Source organism: Enoplosus armatus, chromosome 9 (genome assembly GCF_043641665.1).
Source record: "Enoplosus armatus isolate fEnoArm2 chromosome 9, fEnoArm2.hap1, whole genome shotgun sequence".
Lineage (NCBI taxonomy): Eukaryota > Metazoa > Chordata > Actinopteri > Centrarchiformes > Enoplosidae > Enoplosus > Enoplosus armatus.
Window position 1 is genome coordinate 20890489 of NC_092188.1, and position 14293 is coordinate 20904781.

A 14293-nucleotide genomic window follows, 5' to 3' on the forward strand; every position below is an offset into this window, starting at 1 on the left:
AAAGAGAATACAATGGGCCATAAATCATTGTCATCCATACAGTGCTCAATGATTTTACAATATTCTCTTAGCCTGTCTCCTGTCGTTTATGTCTGTCCATGAAAGGGTGACCTATTTGAATTTTAGGGGATATAACGTTTTCTTGTAAATGAATTGTGTGACCCGGTCCTGAACACTGTTGCTAACGCAAAGCAACATTTGCAAATAAACACGCTACAACTGCTCCTCACACAGTTGCTGGCCGAGGAAAATCCAATTGCTTTTGAATGTGGCTTTGCAGCCCACACGAAGAACGTCATTGGCATGCACCAAATGTCAGGATGTGTGTGAAAAGGCGAAAGAATGGAAAACCTGGTTGCGGAGGGCTGAAACTCCAATAGCCAGCTGGGTTCATCAGGTCTGTGCCTCTGATTCCTTTAGCAGGACCTTTGTGCTGGAGCGGGCCTTTCCCTGCTGTTTCGTGCCCCATGAGTTATGTAAGGCTGGCTGAGAGAGAAGCTGGACATCCACAGCAGTCGTCTGGATACTCGACCGCCTCTCCTTCACCCGGACAGTTACAGCTACAGTAGACGAGGGGCTCTGAAACCCCAGAACCTCACACTGTCTGGTTGCTATTTTCATCACCTGCAGTTTGGCCTGCGTCAAAGATTCCGTGTCTTTTTATGTTTTGCCTCAGCGTGTTACCCGAAGTGATGAAGGGCCCATCAGATTGGCTAAACTGTGTTCATTTTGGCCTCAAATTCTCTAGAGTTTGCCCTCCTCTCCAAGTCTGGAAAAGAGGGAAGATTAGTTGTTGTGTGGAGACCCAGGCTGATTTCAGTGGGCTGCCGTGGAATGAGGTGGGGGGTGGGTCATGGTTTTCTGAGGCCAGGGACTGGAACTGGCTCTTGCTTGTGCAAAAAGAGAGGGTGATTCATGCAACGTGTTGAATACTTGTGAATAATGTGATGGAATCCTGTCAAGGTCTGAGCGTGCCATGGAGGGTGGGAGGCCGGAGAAGAAGAAGAAGAGTGCATTGTCTTCGGAGAGTCATACAGTATGGAGAGAGGAGGGTGTGAAGGGAAAGGAAAGAGAAGGGACTGGAAAGAGAATTCCTGCCCGTCACGTTTCATTTCCAAGTGATGAGAGCTGTGTGTTGAACAAAAATTACTGGGTATAGTTGCTGCTAAGACAAATTCCTAGAAGAAATACGCAAAGAAATACACCCCTCGGACATCTGATTGAACAAACACAGGGAGCTGAAGGCTTACATGTGCTTAGACAGTGATGGAGAGGTGGATTATGGGCTGGATAATTGTGTTTGTGGAGCTGACGCTAAATTATTCACCCACTATCCGGGTCCCTTTGTCGTTTCTATTTATTTTTTTTCCCTCTGTGTTTACAGAGCACTTTTTCCTTTTTCCCAGATGTCTGTTGCATATTTAGTTTCTTTGACGATCATCTTTTCCATTGCAATCAAGTTATTTTTAAAATGGGCCGAGCTTGCGTCAGCTCAGGCTGCGGCATGAACATGCTTATTGATTGGCACTGCCGGACCCCCTGTTCTCACCGAGTTTTCTTCTTCTCCTCTATTGGTTTAGTCAGTTGCCTGGCTGTTCACTTGCTGCAGCATAAGTGAAGCCAAAGGAGTGAAGCTGTTGGCATCACCAGTAACGCACTTACTTAATTGCCTTGGAAATGATCAGTATGAACAAAACCAAGGGTACAAGTAATAAAACCGACTTGCTCTCCTTTTATATGGATACTTATAGGTAACTTATAGTTTGTGCATAAACCAAAATAAAATTCTTCTCTTTCCATGGAAAGCCATTAACTTATTAAATACCACTCAGGAAAGGAAGCAAGAAAGTTGAAACCAGCGGTCTCATTGCTTAAATATTGTGCTGTCAGTCCTTTTCTACAGCTTGTGGTCAGATACCACATCCAGTCATAGAAATTACTGTGTCTCCTTATGAGTGTACTGCATGTCTGTGTGCATGTGTTGGTGTGCTGGACTGCCTCCCTTGATGCTGTGCTGGTCCTCAGAGGATACTCACCTGTGTGTTAGACCCAGACCAGCGTATTGACAAACTAAAACATGGAGCCAAACCCAAAGATACTGGTTATCCTCATGCCATGGCTTGAGGTGAAATGTTTGGTTTAACTTGACAGAGATGTAACCAAGACTCCACTGTTGCCAGTAACAAGCTGAAGTCTCAAATCCCCTTCATGAACTGTTTGTCCCTGCTTTGGCTGCTGGGAAACCGAGGTGTAATGAAAGCGTTGATGATTCCTCTGCATGGTATTAAGCACAAGTACACACGCCCAGTGTTGGGAAAGCTACAAGTTACCCCTCTTTGGAAAAACACACTGCAGCTATTTCTGTTCAGTACTATAATGAACAAGTTCATTCATTATTTTGTGGTGTTATTTTTTACATAAATAATACTCAGTGGAAGAAGTACCTCACAATTACGGATGTGTCGTACTTGTAGGAGAAAACACCCAGTCAGCGTTGTTGTGGTCTCACCGTGGTATCTCCGTAGCTGCCATAGCTCTTACGTATGGTCACATTTTTGGGGAGGAGCCCTTAACGCAGAGGCATAAATGAAACTTAACACGAGACCTAACTCAATTTAAAGGAATAGAAAGGCATGTTTGAGTGTGCTGCGGTTTTGTTGTTTCTTTTCAATGTCTTCGCTTGGTTTCTGTTTACGGGACATAGTAAATAGTATGTTCACATCTATATTTTGTGTCTAGGCCCTGACCGTGTCAGTCCCAACAAAGAAGCACCAGGTTCAGCAGAGCAGGGAGTGGGGAGTGATGAGGATGTCATGTAATCCTCAAAATGAAAGAAATTGGTCAATTCTTACTTCATTTCACCTGATGTGACCCAAAATCTACTCTTTGAGTTTGGTTTGAGTACTGCCGCCTGTTTCATGTATTTCATTGAACTACTTTGGTAGTGTAGGAAAAGTTTGGAAAGTTTTGATTTGAAAACAGATTGAGGAAAGAATCCATAGTTGTGTGTGTATGAATTACTCTCTACTTTTTTGTCTGTAACTGAATTAGACCAAATGTTGATCTAAAAGCAGCTGTGGGTTGTTCAACTGAAATTAAGTAAAGAGTCTCATCGATTGAATTCTTTTAATTAATGGATAGGACTCCCAACATCACAAGGTTAGTACAATATATCCATTGGACTTCATCTTTTAGTAGCTCTGGGCTGATAATGATTGAATGAACAGGACTACTCTTTATCCAAATGAACAATATCTCTATCTTTGAACACAATTTAAAAAGGCACATGAAAATCGGTGGTTTGTTGTTGTGTTTTTAACTCTTTGCCTTTGTTACCCTGACCAAGTGGCGAGTAGATTAATCTATTCTAATGAAATTCTCAATATTAATCTCTTGTTATTGGCAACTGTATGTTTTTGTTTCTGCGAAGGCCTGTTGAACTTCCCAGCTTTAATAAAGTGATATCTTAAATATCCCAGCAGCTGGTCTGGCAGAAGGATCCTGTGTTCATTTTGGAGTGATGCTCCTGTTTGAACCTGTTTCGAAAAGCCATGGATCTCCATGAGGAAGTTCTCCCACTGAATAGATGTGTTTCTTTTTCTATCAGGGGCAGACTGTATCTTGGATATCTCTCTGCTTTTATATATCATGCGTTTCATACTGTGCCTGAAGTTACGGTTCTCACTGCTAATTTTGTGCATACACAAAGCTTTCTATGGAGGAGCTCACTAACTACTACATGTCACTTCTAATTGAGTGCATGAGTAGCACTGCTCCAATATGTGAGAGTGACATGGGATTACATCACTCAAAGAGTGTGAGAGACTGTTGGTGTACAGTTACTGTCATACCCCCATCTGAGAGGCAGGCAGCTTCACATGGCTTGCATAATCTTTCTTGTTGCATAATCCTTAAGATACAGCGTGTCAACGATGCCAAACAGCTCTCGGTAAATGAGAAAGTCATTAGTCTAACAGTAACAGTTTTCTGGGGCCAACGACAGCTCCAGCTGGCTGATGGCTGGAACAGGTACAAAGACGGATAAACTATGCGTCTCAGTGCTATTTCTGTCAAGAGCCGGGAACATCACTGAACAGTTCATTTTAATGTCTGTCAATTCTTTTAGATTGGATACACTGCAGTTATTCTAGGCTGAACGTGAACTAAACACTGTAATTTGATATATCAGATTATGCACCCATGGGACAGTATGGCCTATTGATTTTGAATTGATTTTACTCAAAAAACTAACAACATCTGTAGTTTCTAAACACTGTGCTGTTTTCGACTCTGTGGCCTGTTGATAAATAAGAAGATAATGCTAAATACCAAAAGGGCACCACTGGCACAGCACACCTGCTGGACCTGAGCAATGATTTTGGTGCCCATCGGGTATTGGGTAAGGTGATATATATGCCGAACGCCTAGAAATCAGTTAATATCCTTTGAATAATGTTTTATTTTCTTGACTGTGGAAGGACTATAAATATTGGCATGGTTTTATGTAACCCATTGTTTGGAACTTTTACAGAGAGATAATTGTTGAGAGGGAAAGCCAAAGATACATTTCAGAAGCTTTTACAAAATCTCGTTTCTTTTTTTTTTTTGAGTGGAAAAGTTCAAGTTACACACAGTGACAAAACAAGAATTGTCTTCTTCACTTAGCTGACATTTACCTCTTCCCTTTGGGCAGAGTCACACTACAAGATGTTGGCTCCGTTCAGCTCCAATTAGGCCCTTTCAAACTAATTTAGAAAATCAAGTGGAAAGTCCCCTGTCATATTTTTTCACAGGGGACACGGACCAACCATAAAAACCTGTCTGTTGTGGCAGATTTGGAGCTTGATTAGTTGGAGAAATGTCATAGTGCGTGACTGTGACCTTTAACACTATTTTCACAGTCTTTTCTCAGTGATTTGTGTCCACTGTGTCAGTTGAACCTTATGTGGCTTGCTAACTGAGGGCGTCCAGCACAGTGAAGATTAAGGTTATGCAGTGGGGGTGAAGAATGGTGACTGGTGGTGTTTTGTGTGGACACGGGTCAACGATCGGAGACTGGCTTCCTCATGGGGCTCAGAGTGTTTTGGGGTCATGGTGTGGAAAGCAGCTTTTCCTCCTGCCGGCCCCCGCAGCCTTCCACAGTCCCTGGGGTGTGTTTTGTGTCGGGCTGCAGGTCAGCGGTGGTGCTGTTTCAGGCCATCAGGTTGTTTTCTTTACCCTCTCTGTTCTCGCCACACTCTCCTACAGGAGGAGCCAGACATGGCAGCTCAATGCTTTGTGGCCCTCCTCTCATCTAGAAAATGAGGCGACTGCTATTTCATTGTGGTTATTTCAGCAGCAGCGGTCTGGCACACATGCACACACACACATTTCAACTCCATAAGCATCGATATGAGCAGAAATATGTGGTACTTGTACCCCAGTACTTTATTGCTTGGTGATACATGGAAAGATTATGGAGTTCCTCAACTCATTAAAAACAACAGAAATTACGATTTGATCAGAGAAGAAAAACATATTAGGTCACCTGTAACACCTGAACACCACGAATTGAGTGTGTGTAAAAAGTTATCAAGCCAGCAGAGACGTTGAAAGAGTTGGCTAGTGATGGACAAATGGTTGAAATCGATAGTGAAAAGTAATGGATAGGCTGATCAAATAGTTAGATTAAAAATTGTTTAAATAGTAAGCAAAATGTAATGCATAAAATAGAAAAGTAATGGTTATGACGGTGTCCATGAAGGGATCATTCTGAAAAAAGATGTTTGGAATCACTGTAGAGGATGAAGAAATATCAATTTCATCTTCAACACCAGTCTTTATAGACTAAAATGATGTAAGACATGTTCTGGTTTGGCTTTTATGTTAGCTAAACAACCGTAAAAGTATCAGAGGGCGGAACTTTCCTTTAACCCTCAACCCAAATCCTATCCCTAAACTATCAGTAACCCCTTGAAGAAATGTAAACAGGCCAATATGACTTCATTTCACAACAATGTTCTCATACCAAATATGTAACACACATCTCTCTCTCTCTCTCTTTCTCTCTCTCTTTTGTATGTCTCCCTCTCTCTAACACACACACACACACACACACACACACACACACACAGCCTAGCGATCTCTGTGGATTGTGGACAAAAAGCTTTCACATCATACACATCCCCGTGCCAGCTGCTGTATACTGTCAATGATCCATTAAGCAATTGCAATTTCAAAATTCTTGCTCTGTAAAGATCATCATTATCTTAACAGTCAGTGATGATGGATTTAAAACAGCACGACTCCCGACATCTTGAGACACTGTAGATTAGCTCTTTGCTGCTCTGGGTACTGTAGATGGAATTTCTTAGAGGATTTGTTGTATGTGTGCATGTTTTCCTGACTGCTAGAAGGTGTCACAGCCAGGCACTCCTGCAGCTCTACTTCATTGTACTTGTCAGGGTCAAAGGTCATGAGGTCGACAGCTCCTCTGGAAGTGCAGAGTGGCAGAAAATGAGAATTGGAGGGGGAGAGGAATAACGGCAAGCTGAACCAGAAATGTTTTTGCTGACCTTCAGGGTGACAGAGATTAGGCATTACCGCCATCCTGCCTGTCTGCTTTGATCCATCGCATAAAGTTGTTTTCCAACAATTAGAATGTGGGGGCAACCTTTCATCCCCAAATTCCTCCTGTTGCTGTTGCTGGCCGTGGCTCACGTCCTCCTGGCTTCAGGTAAACGCACACAGCAGGCTGCACTTTCTCCCCTCTTTCTCCTCCCTCGCTCACATCAAGTGTATAAAGACAAAAGTGGTCCAGCTCCCTACAGTCCCTTACGGCTGTGCAGAAGTTTTTTTAGACTCTTTAAATAATCTACCCATGGTGCATTTCAGGCAGCACTTATTTTCGTGCACAGATGTGCAGATGTATGCAGATGTGCCTCATTACATTGCGGGAAAAGTTGAAAGGTGTTTTAAAATGACAGATGCCAGATGTCTGTGGCCTAGTGACCTTTATGAGACCTGCAGAGCTCTGCACGAGGAGAAACGTGTGTCTTTTAAACGCTTTACAAATGTCGATCTCTAAATCAGTCATGTTCTCTTTCTTTCTCTTCTGTACCTTATTTCCACTCTGCTTTTTTTCTAATGTAGGGCTGCAACTACCGATTCTTTTCATTATCGGTTAATCTGTTGATGATTTTGTCGATTATTCGATTGACCGTTTAATCAAGGAAATGTCAGAAAGTATTTGAAAATGTCCATCCTAGTCCAAGGTAACGTCTTCCAATGATTGAAAAATATTTTTTAAATAATAATTATTATACTACTAATAAGAAAATTAAATAAATACTTTTTTTTAAAATAATTTGGCGAGGGGTGTAAGACAGGGCTGCCCCCTTTCCCCACTCCTTTTAGTGTTAGGAATAGAACCACAAGATCCAAAGACTACAGGTGTTGTTATAGGTAGGTAGGTAGGTAAATTATTTTGTGTGTGACCCATGTAAGTACTTTTTGTCCAAGAGCTCATACTGCCTGTTTCAAGGGGCAGTTTCACTGTTATGTAGTAAATAGTGAAGCCAAAGTTAAGCCCTCAGCGTACTGCAGTGTCTCTGAATGCAGCTGAAAAGGCACAGTCAAGTTCAAAAAAGGAGCCGCAGTGTGTGAGCTCAGCCTAATTGATTAGAGAGGACACAGTGTTTACCTTTGGAGAGCAAACATGCCGTGCCCCGGGGCCACTGGCGTCGGTTGCCATATGTGAGCTCCTCTACCATTTAACTGGAGCCATGTGGCCATAGCACTGACCGACTGCCCATCAGCTGCACACAAACACCTCAACAAAGCAGCGACGGTTTGAGGAAAATAAATCATTCTAGTGATCTGGTTATTGTAAAGCTACATAGTGTCACTTGTTCTTCAAATTCTCTCTCAGCTCTATTCAGATCCAGTTGAACTTGTCCTCTGCAAGTGTATTTTAATACATATGGGATTTCCAACCACAGTCCAGACTGAAATATCTCAACAACTATTTGATGGAGTGCCGTTTGTACAGACCGTCATGGTGCCCAGATGATGAAGCCAGCCGAGCCCCTGGCTCTTCCTCTGGCGTCACCAGAGGTTACCATTTGTGATTTTGAGTGAAGTATCTCAACTGCTATTGGATGGATTGCCATAATATTTGGTGCCGTACACATTCATGCCCCCCCTCAAGGTGAATTACACTAACTCTGGTGATCCCTTAACTTTTCCTCTACCACCCTCATCCCAACAACTTTGGTTTATGACAAAATACTTCAATACAGCTGTTCTTTGTGTTTAGTGCTAGCTAGCTAGCAAATTATAGCATGCTAATAAGCTAAAGTAAGGTGGCAAACATGGTAAAGATTACCTGCTTAATGTTAGCATGTTAGCATTGTCTGCATGTTAGCAGCCTCACAGAGCTGCTAGCGTAGCTCTAGACATGTTGTTTTCCTACCGTGGTTTCTCATAGTAAGTGGAAACCCATGCTGATAGTCCGCTCTACCTCATCCTAGACTTATCAAAGCATTTTTATGTGACATTTTATGTGTTTTTTTTGTCTTTCTATTCATCTTGCTACATTTTATTCTTTTAACAATGTGTCATACTGTTTGCATTTGACATTTCTGCATTGCTTTCTTCCACAAGCATTGACCTGGGATGGGTTTTTACTTTATGAGCATATAGAAAATAGTGACGTTTTTACTGTCACTGGCACATGGAGGAGATGTTGGCCCCCCATACTACAACCAGATGAGTGTGTTGGGTAGGAAAGACGCTGCAGCTGGACCCCACGCATAGAGATGATCTCTTTATCCTGGGATTGTCCTGGAGGGAAGCACGTTAATGCCAGGGAGCAAGGGCGGGAAAGAGGGAGGGTTGGTAGGAGGGGGTGATACCAAGATGATTGAATATTTGCGAAGCCTCAAGGGTCCAAAGCAAATTCCCTGCAGAGGCCCTGGGCTCAACATTAAAGTCCAATCCAATAAAGCCTTGGTCAGAAGAAAGAAAGGCAGAAAAGAAACAGCAGCTTAACTTCAAACAGTCTCTGAGGTTGAGCTTGAAGCTGTTTTTCCCTCAAATCTTAGTTAAGAAGTTTTTTAAGTACAAAGTCTCCAGAAGTTCCTGTATTGCCACTATTGCCAAGATTATTTTAGTGACATTGTGCTTTATCAGAGTAGAGAGTGACATACAACAAAAAGTATGGTCTAATTCTGCCAAGTGAAGTTGTTCTGTTTGTATTTTCTATGTTCCAGGGGGCTGTTCATCACTATTCATGACCGTGGCCACATCGCTACAATGCTCCAGAACTGGCCAGAAAAGGACATCAGGGTAAATTATATTACTCTATAACAGTGGCATGAACACTTACATGAGCATTTGAATAATATTGAATATTCATGTCGTTCTAGCGTTCCTACATTGCAAAACACTTGGAAATAATGACTGCATCAATAAAGCAGATCATAATGTAACATGTAATAATAATAATAATAATAACAATAATATGTAATAACATTGCAACACTATAATGTGGAAAAGGCACAGATCATCTCTATGGAGTTTCATTCCCACAGGAGATTATCTAAACTAGTTTCACAACTGATTGAAAGCAGTCAACAATAATTATCATGACGGTGAGAAAATAAGAACTGACTGTAATATAATCATAAAAGCAATGTGGATTGATACTTTTGTACAAAAAATGTAATAAACAGAAGTACTGAAGACAGTTTTTTAAACTACCAGAGATTACATAACCTTTTTTTGTGAACTGAAGATGGTGGATCGTTGGGGACTGCCACCATGCAGCAGATGAATACATGGTTTCCCATTTGAAATTCAAGTTAAACATTACCTATATTGATATTCCATTATTAAATAATAATCATGTTTTTATTACTTTAAGTATTAAAAGACCAGTCCTCTTTCAGCAGGCTGCTATCGAAAATAGTGAATGCACTACTGTTTGGGAGGTGGAAGATTTTGGTATTGGTTCTCTTGACCTACTGTATTGGACAATTTCCCAAAAGCCTGAAATATTCCTTTAATCTTCTGTATAGAGCAACTATGTGCAAGTCATAATCTAGTCATATTTAGAATGACGAAACCAGTAGGCATTCCTGGCATGTCAAATATACCTGCAGCCTCAGCCACCTGTTCACAGCTGTCAACAGCAGGGCATTTACCTCGGCGCTGACATGCCGCCTCTCATTGTCAGGGTGGTCTTATCGTAAACTCACCTGATATGGTCTACTTTTAACATTTCCATAGAGAGAAGGCAAACGGGAGCCAAGGTAGTCATCCACTGATAAGCCTAAGGAGCCTCTCTGTCACATATTAACAAGTGATAGTTGGGGGAGAAAAAGCTGTTAATGGTATTAAGTATGGTCATTATAGATTTTAAACATTCAAATGGGAAAAAACTAATGACACTCTTTAAAGCTGTCAGATTGTGGGGAGGAACACTGCTGTAAAACCTTTGTGCGTCACACAGACGGTGGAAAAAGAAAAACACAGGAACATTTCAAATGAAACACTTCTGCTGGTGATATTAAGTGTTACACAATTGATTTGTTTCATGCTGTGGAATCAACCCAGAGGTACTTATTTATTGCTTAATCAGTAAAGTGACTGGTGAGTGGAAAGCCAGGAGGGTGTAGGAGGACCTGGCTTACACTGAGGGAAAATAACCTGTTTCTGGGTAGCAGGGTGGACTTGTTTTGGTAAAGAAGGTTTGTGCTCATGAGACATGAACTGCTGCTTCATTTATTTTCTCCTTAAATAGTGTATAAATGTGAATTATGAAATTGAATGAAATTGAATCTAATTTAAGAATATCCTACATGTAGTAACATATAGATTTAAATTGATGTGGTGGTCCATGTGGCTACAGTAGTTTGTGGCTGACAGTTATGTTGTTTGACAGGCGGTGTGTGTGACAGATGGAGAGAGGATCTTGGGGCTGGGGGACCTGGGCTGCTGCGGCATGGGCATCCCAGTGGGCAAGCTGGCCCTCTACACAGCCTGTGGGGGTATGCCGCCCCAGCAGTGCCTGCCTGTCATGCTGGATGTGGGCACAGACAATGAGGTAAGAGCTGAGGTCTCAACATAAGTGACAAACTTTTTACAGAACTATTAGCAACTCGTTATATTATGTTATTTTTACATCTATCAGAGGGGGAAAGTAACAGTACATTATACATAACAACATGCTAATTGCACTTAAGAACTGTATCAGTCTCATGCAGCTACATGTATTTCATGTAAGTATTTTCATTTTAAGAAACGTTGTACTTCTACAGTACTTCATTGCATTTCAAAGGAAAATATTACTTTTTATGTTACTACACTTTTTTTAACAGCCATTGATACTGTGATACATTGATACGTTACAGATAATGGTTTTACACATAACACACATAATATTCTCACTATAATTTGTTACAGAATAAATAACCCAACAATATATTAAGTAGGTAAAAGAGTCTACAGTAACATTTGCTCATTTGCTCTAGCACAAAGTACCAATTACACTAACACGATATAACGTGTTAATCGGTGAGCTGCAGAGATGCTGGCAGGCAGATTCTGTTACCATTGGGCAGAACCAGGCTAGATGTTTCCCTTTCTTTCCAGTCTCTATACTAAGCTAAGCTAACCAGCTCCTGGCTGTAGCTTCATATTTACCCTGCAGACATGAGAGTGGTATCAGTCAAGAGTATTTCCCAAGATGTTGAACTATTGTAGAACTAAGTACAATTTGGGGTGTAGGACTTGTATGGAAAACTACACTAAAACTAGTACTAACCTTTAATCATTTAAGTACAGTTGCAGAGGAACAAATTGTTTGCTTTACTTTTATGTTGCTTGCCTTCGACACAGAGGCCAGGGATAAAGATTAGCTTCAGAGCAGCTGTGGCTGGTAGAGTGTTACTTACTCAACTCAACGTGGATTCAATTAAATTAGACGAAACTCTAATCATCCCGGTGGGAAAATTAGGTCATTATAGCCCCAAGCAGGAATGATCAAGTGTGCATGGTCTTCCTGCTCAACTCTCAACTCTACTGCCCCAGACCCTTAAACTCAAAATATTGTTCCAACAAATGAACATGCCATGAGTACATGGCACAGCATGCCAGCTGGGAAAATGCTGCTTATCCACCGTAGCCAGGTAGTCCATGCCTCAGAAATCAGCCAAGAAAAAGAAAACAAATCTCACACTTCACAACCAGGAAACACCCTTTACACAAGTGAGGTAAGCAGCTCCATTGATGGATGCCAGCTTGGAAAGCACCTCTCCCCTCTGCCTGCCGGTGAGAGTAGCCGCCAACAGAGCTAGAGTTACCCACCTATGGCCCCTGTTTTCTATGGCAGCGTCTCTGAAAGATGATTCAAACTCTGGGCAGGGCTGCACGTGGGTCTGTAGCCTTAAACAGACTAAGAATAGCCTGTGTGCACTTCTATATATATACGCAACTCTCGGTCTCGGCCAAGGGCGTGGCAGCCTCGGATGCCTGCGTGCCCGACACAGCTGAGCTCAGCCTGTCAGGAGCTGTCCTTCATTTACCAAGACAGTCTTCACATGACTCAGTGCCCGGAGTTCAGTTTCAAGCCAAAATGTCTCCAGTGGATTAAGGCTGAGGGATTTTGCTGAGGATAGACGAGTTCACAAATAAAATGAAGCAAGAAGTGAAAGGAGCGGAAAGAATATGGGAGAGTTGTTTGACTGGACAGAGACCAAGAATAGGAGAAACCCACGGATTTCATGCACGTAATAGCATCCTTGATGGCCTGAGGTCCCTCTGTGACGGCACTTACCCAATATACACTTCATCAAAGTTCTCCAGGTCACAGCAGAAATCCCTCGCATTATAACAACAGAAACACTGCAGTCTTCCCAGAAAGCCCATAAAAGATATTACATTGCTACATTAGTCCTCATTGTGCCATTGGAACGGGATTAAGAGAGTAAAATCATCTCTCGTTCTGCCAAGTCCTCCACCTCCGCTCTTTATCTTTACAGTATGTAGCTCTACCTTTTGACCTCTTCGTGTACTGGCATCTCCACGCATTCTAAGTTTCCACATGGAGTCCACTACTCTGAGTGATTCTGGTTTAGGGTGATAATATCATCTGCAGATAAGATTCTTGGGTGCACTACAGCGGTTTTAGACATTTATGGGCATCACAACACAACTTCACAAGCTGCCTTTAGTCTTTGATCCAAACTTGCCTCAATCTGCCTTATACCTACTGCCAAAGTAGAAAGAAGGGAAACACTTGTGTATAGTGTATAGGTATGTGTGTGTCAGTGAGCATGGATTTAGAGCTTATGGATGATCAGTCTGTTACAGTTGAGGTAGCGCGGTGGAGATGATGTAAGAATCGTTTAGTATACACTTATTTGCTGTGTTGGTGTTAGATGAGAAGATTGATACCACTCTCATATGTGTGTGTAAAGTGTGGAGCTGGAGCCGGGAGGTGATTAGCCTAGCGTAGCATCAAGGCTGGAAGCTGGGAGAAATAGCTAGCCTGGATCTCTCCAAAGTTCAGAATTATGGTTTCTAACACCTCTAAAGATCAGCTCTAGCTGTTCCCCCCTGCTTCCAGCTAAGCTAGCTCGCTGATAAACAGTAAATACCTTCAAAACGTTAATGTCTTGTTTTCTATTTCTACATTTATTAAATACAGAAGCTGTGAGGTGTGGGTTTGGAGGCTTTTTTTAAAGGCACCTTTGATAGAACTGGTCTGAGTAACGAAAGTAATAATGAGTAGTATAGCTGGTTACTTTTTCTGTACTTTTTTGAGTAATGTAATGATTTACTGCGCTGCATGTGAGATTTACTTTACATGGAACTCTGGGAGAGAAGCCTATTTCCCAAAATGTTCAACTATTTCTTTAATGTTATGTTACATACAGGCATTAACCAGAGGTCCATCAGCACCTACCAGAAATTATATCTATGCACAGGGACAAACTTGCCCGCAAGCACATACACACACACACACACACACACACACACACAGTATTGCTGCTTATGCAACTTTAAAAGAAGTAGCTATAATGGAGATTTTACTGTAGTCTGCCTGACCGTGGCTGACTTCTCCATTTTTCTAAATTCTAAAGAGATGACAGGCTAAATGAGTTGTAATGGTATAAGTGGGCCGTCTGTGTGTTTGTGTGTATGTGTCTCATGTGTAGTTCTTCTGGACTGGCTTCATTTGGGAGGCAGGCTAGTCTCTCGGTACCCCGCCTCACTCTGCAGCCCTGACTGTGAAGGCATGATGGGAGCA

General features: G+C 41.9%; 1 protein-coding gene across 1 annotated transcript in view; it reads left to right on the plus strand.

Annotated features, from left to right (window-relative positions):
- Positions 1-14293, plus strand: part of me1 (malic enzyme 1, NADP(+)-dependent, cytosolic) — a 70433-nt gene that overhangs the window by 40291 nt on the left and 15849 nt on the right. Inside the window, exons 4-5 of the mRNA XM_070911752.1 lie at positions 9252-9327; positions 10925-11086. Coding sequence (XP_070767853.1) covers positions 9252-9327; positions 10925-11086 — 238 coding nt within the window. The remainder of the gene's footprint in view (positions 1-9251; positions 9328-10924; positions 11087-14293) is intronic.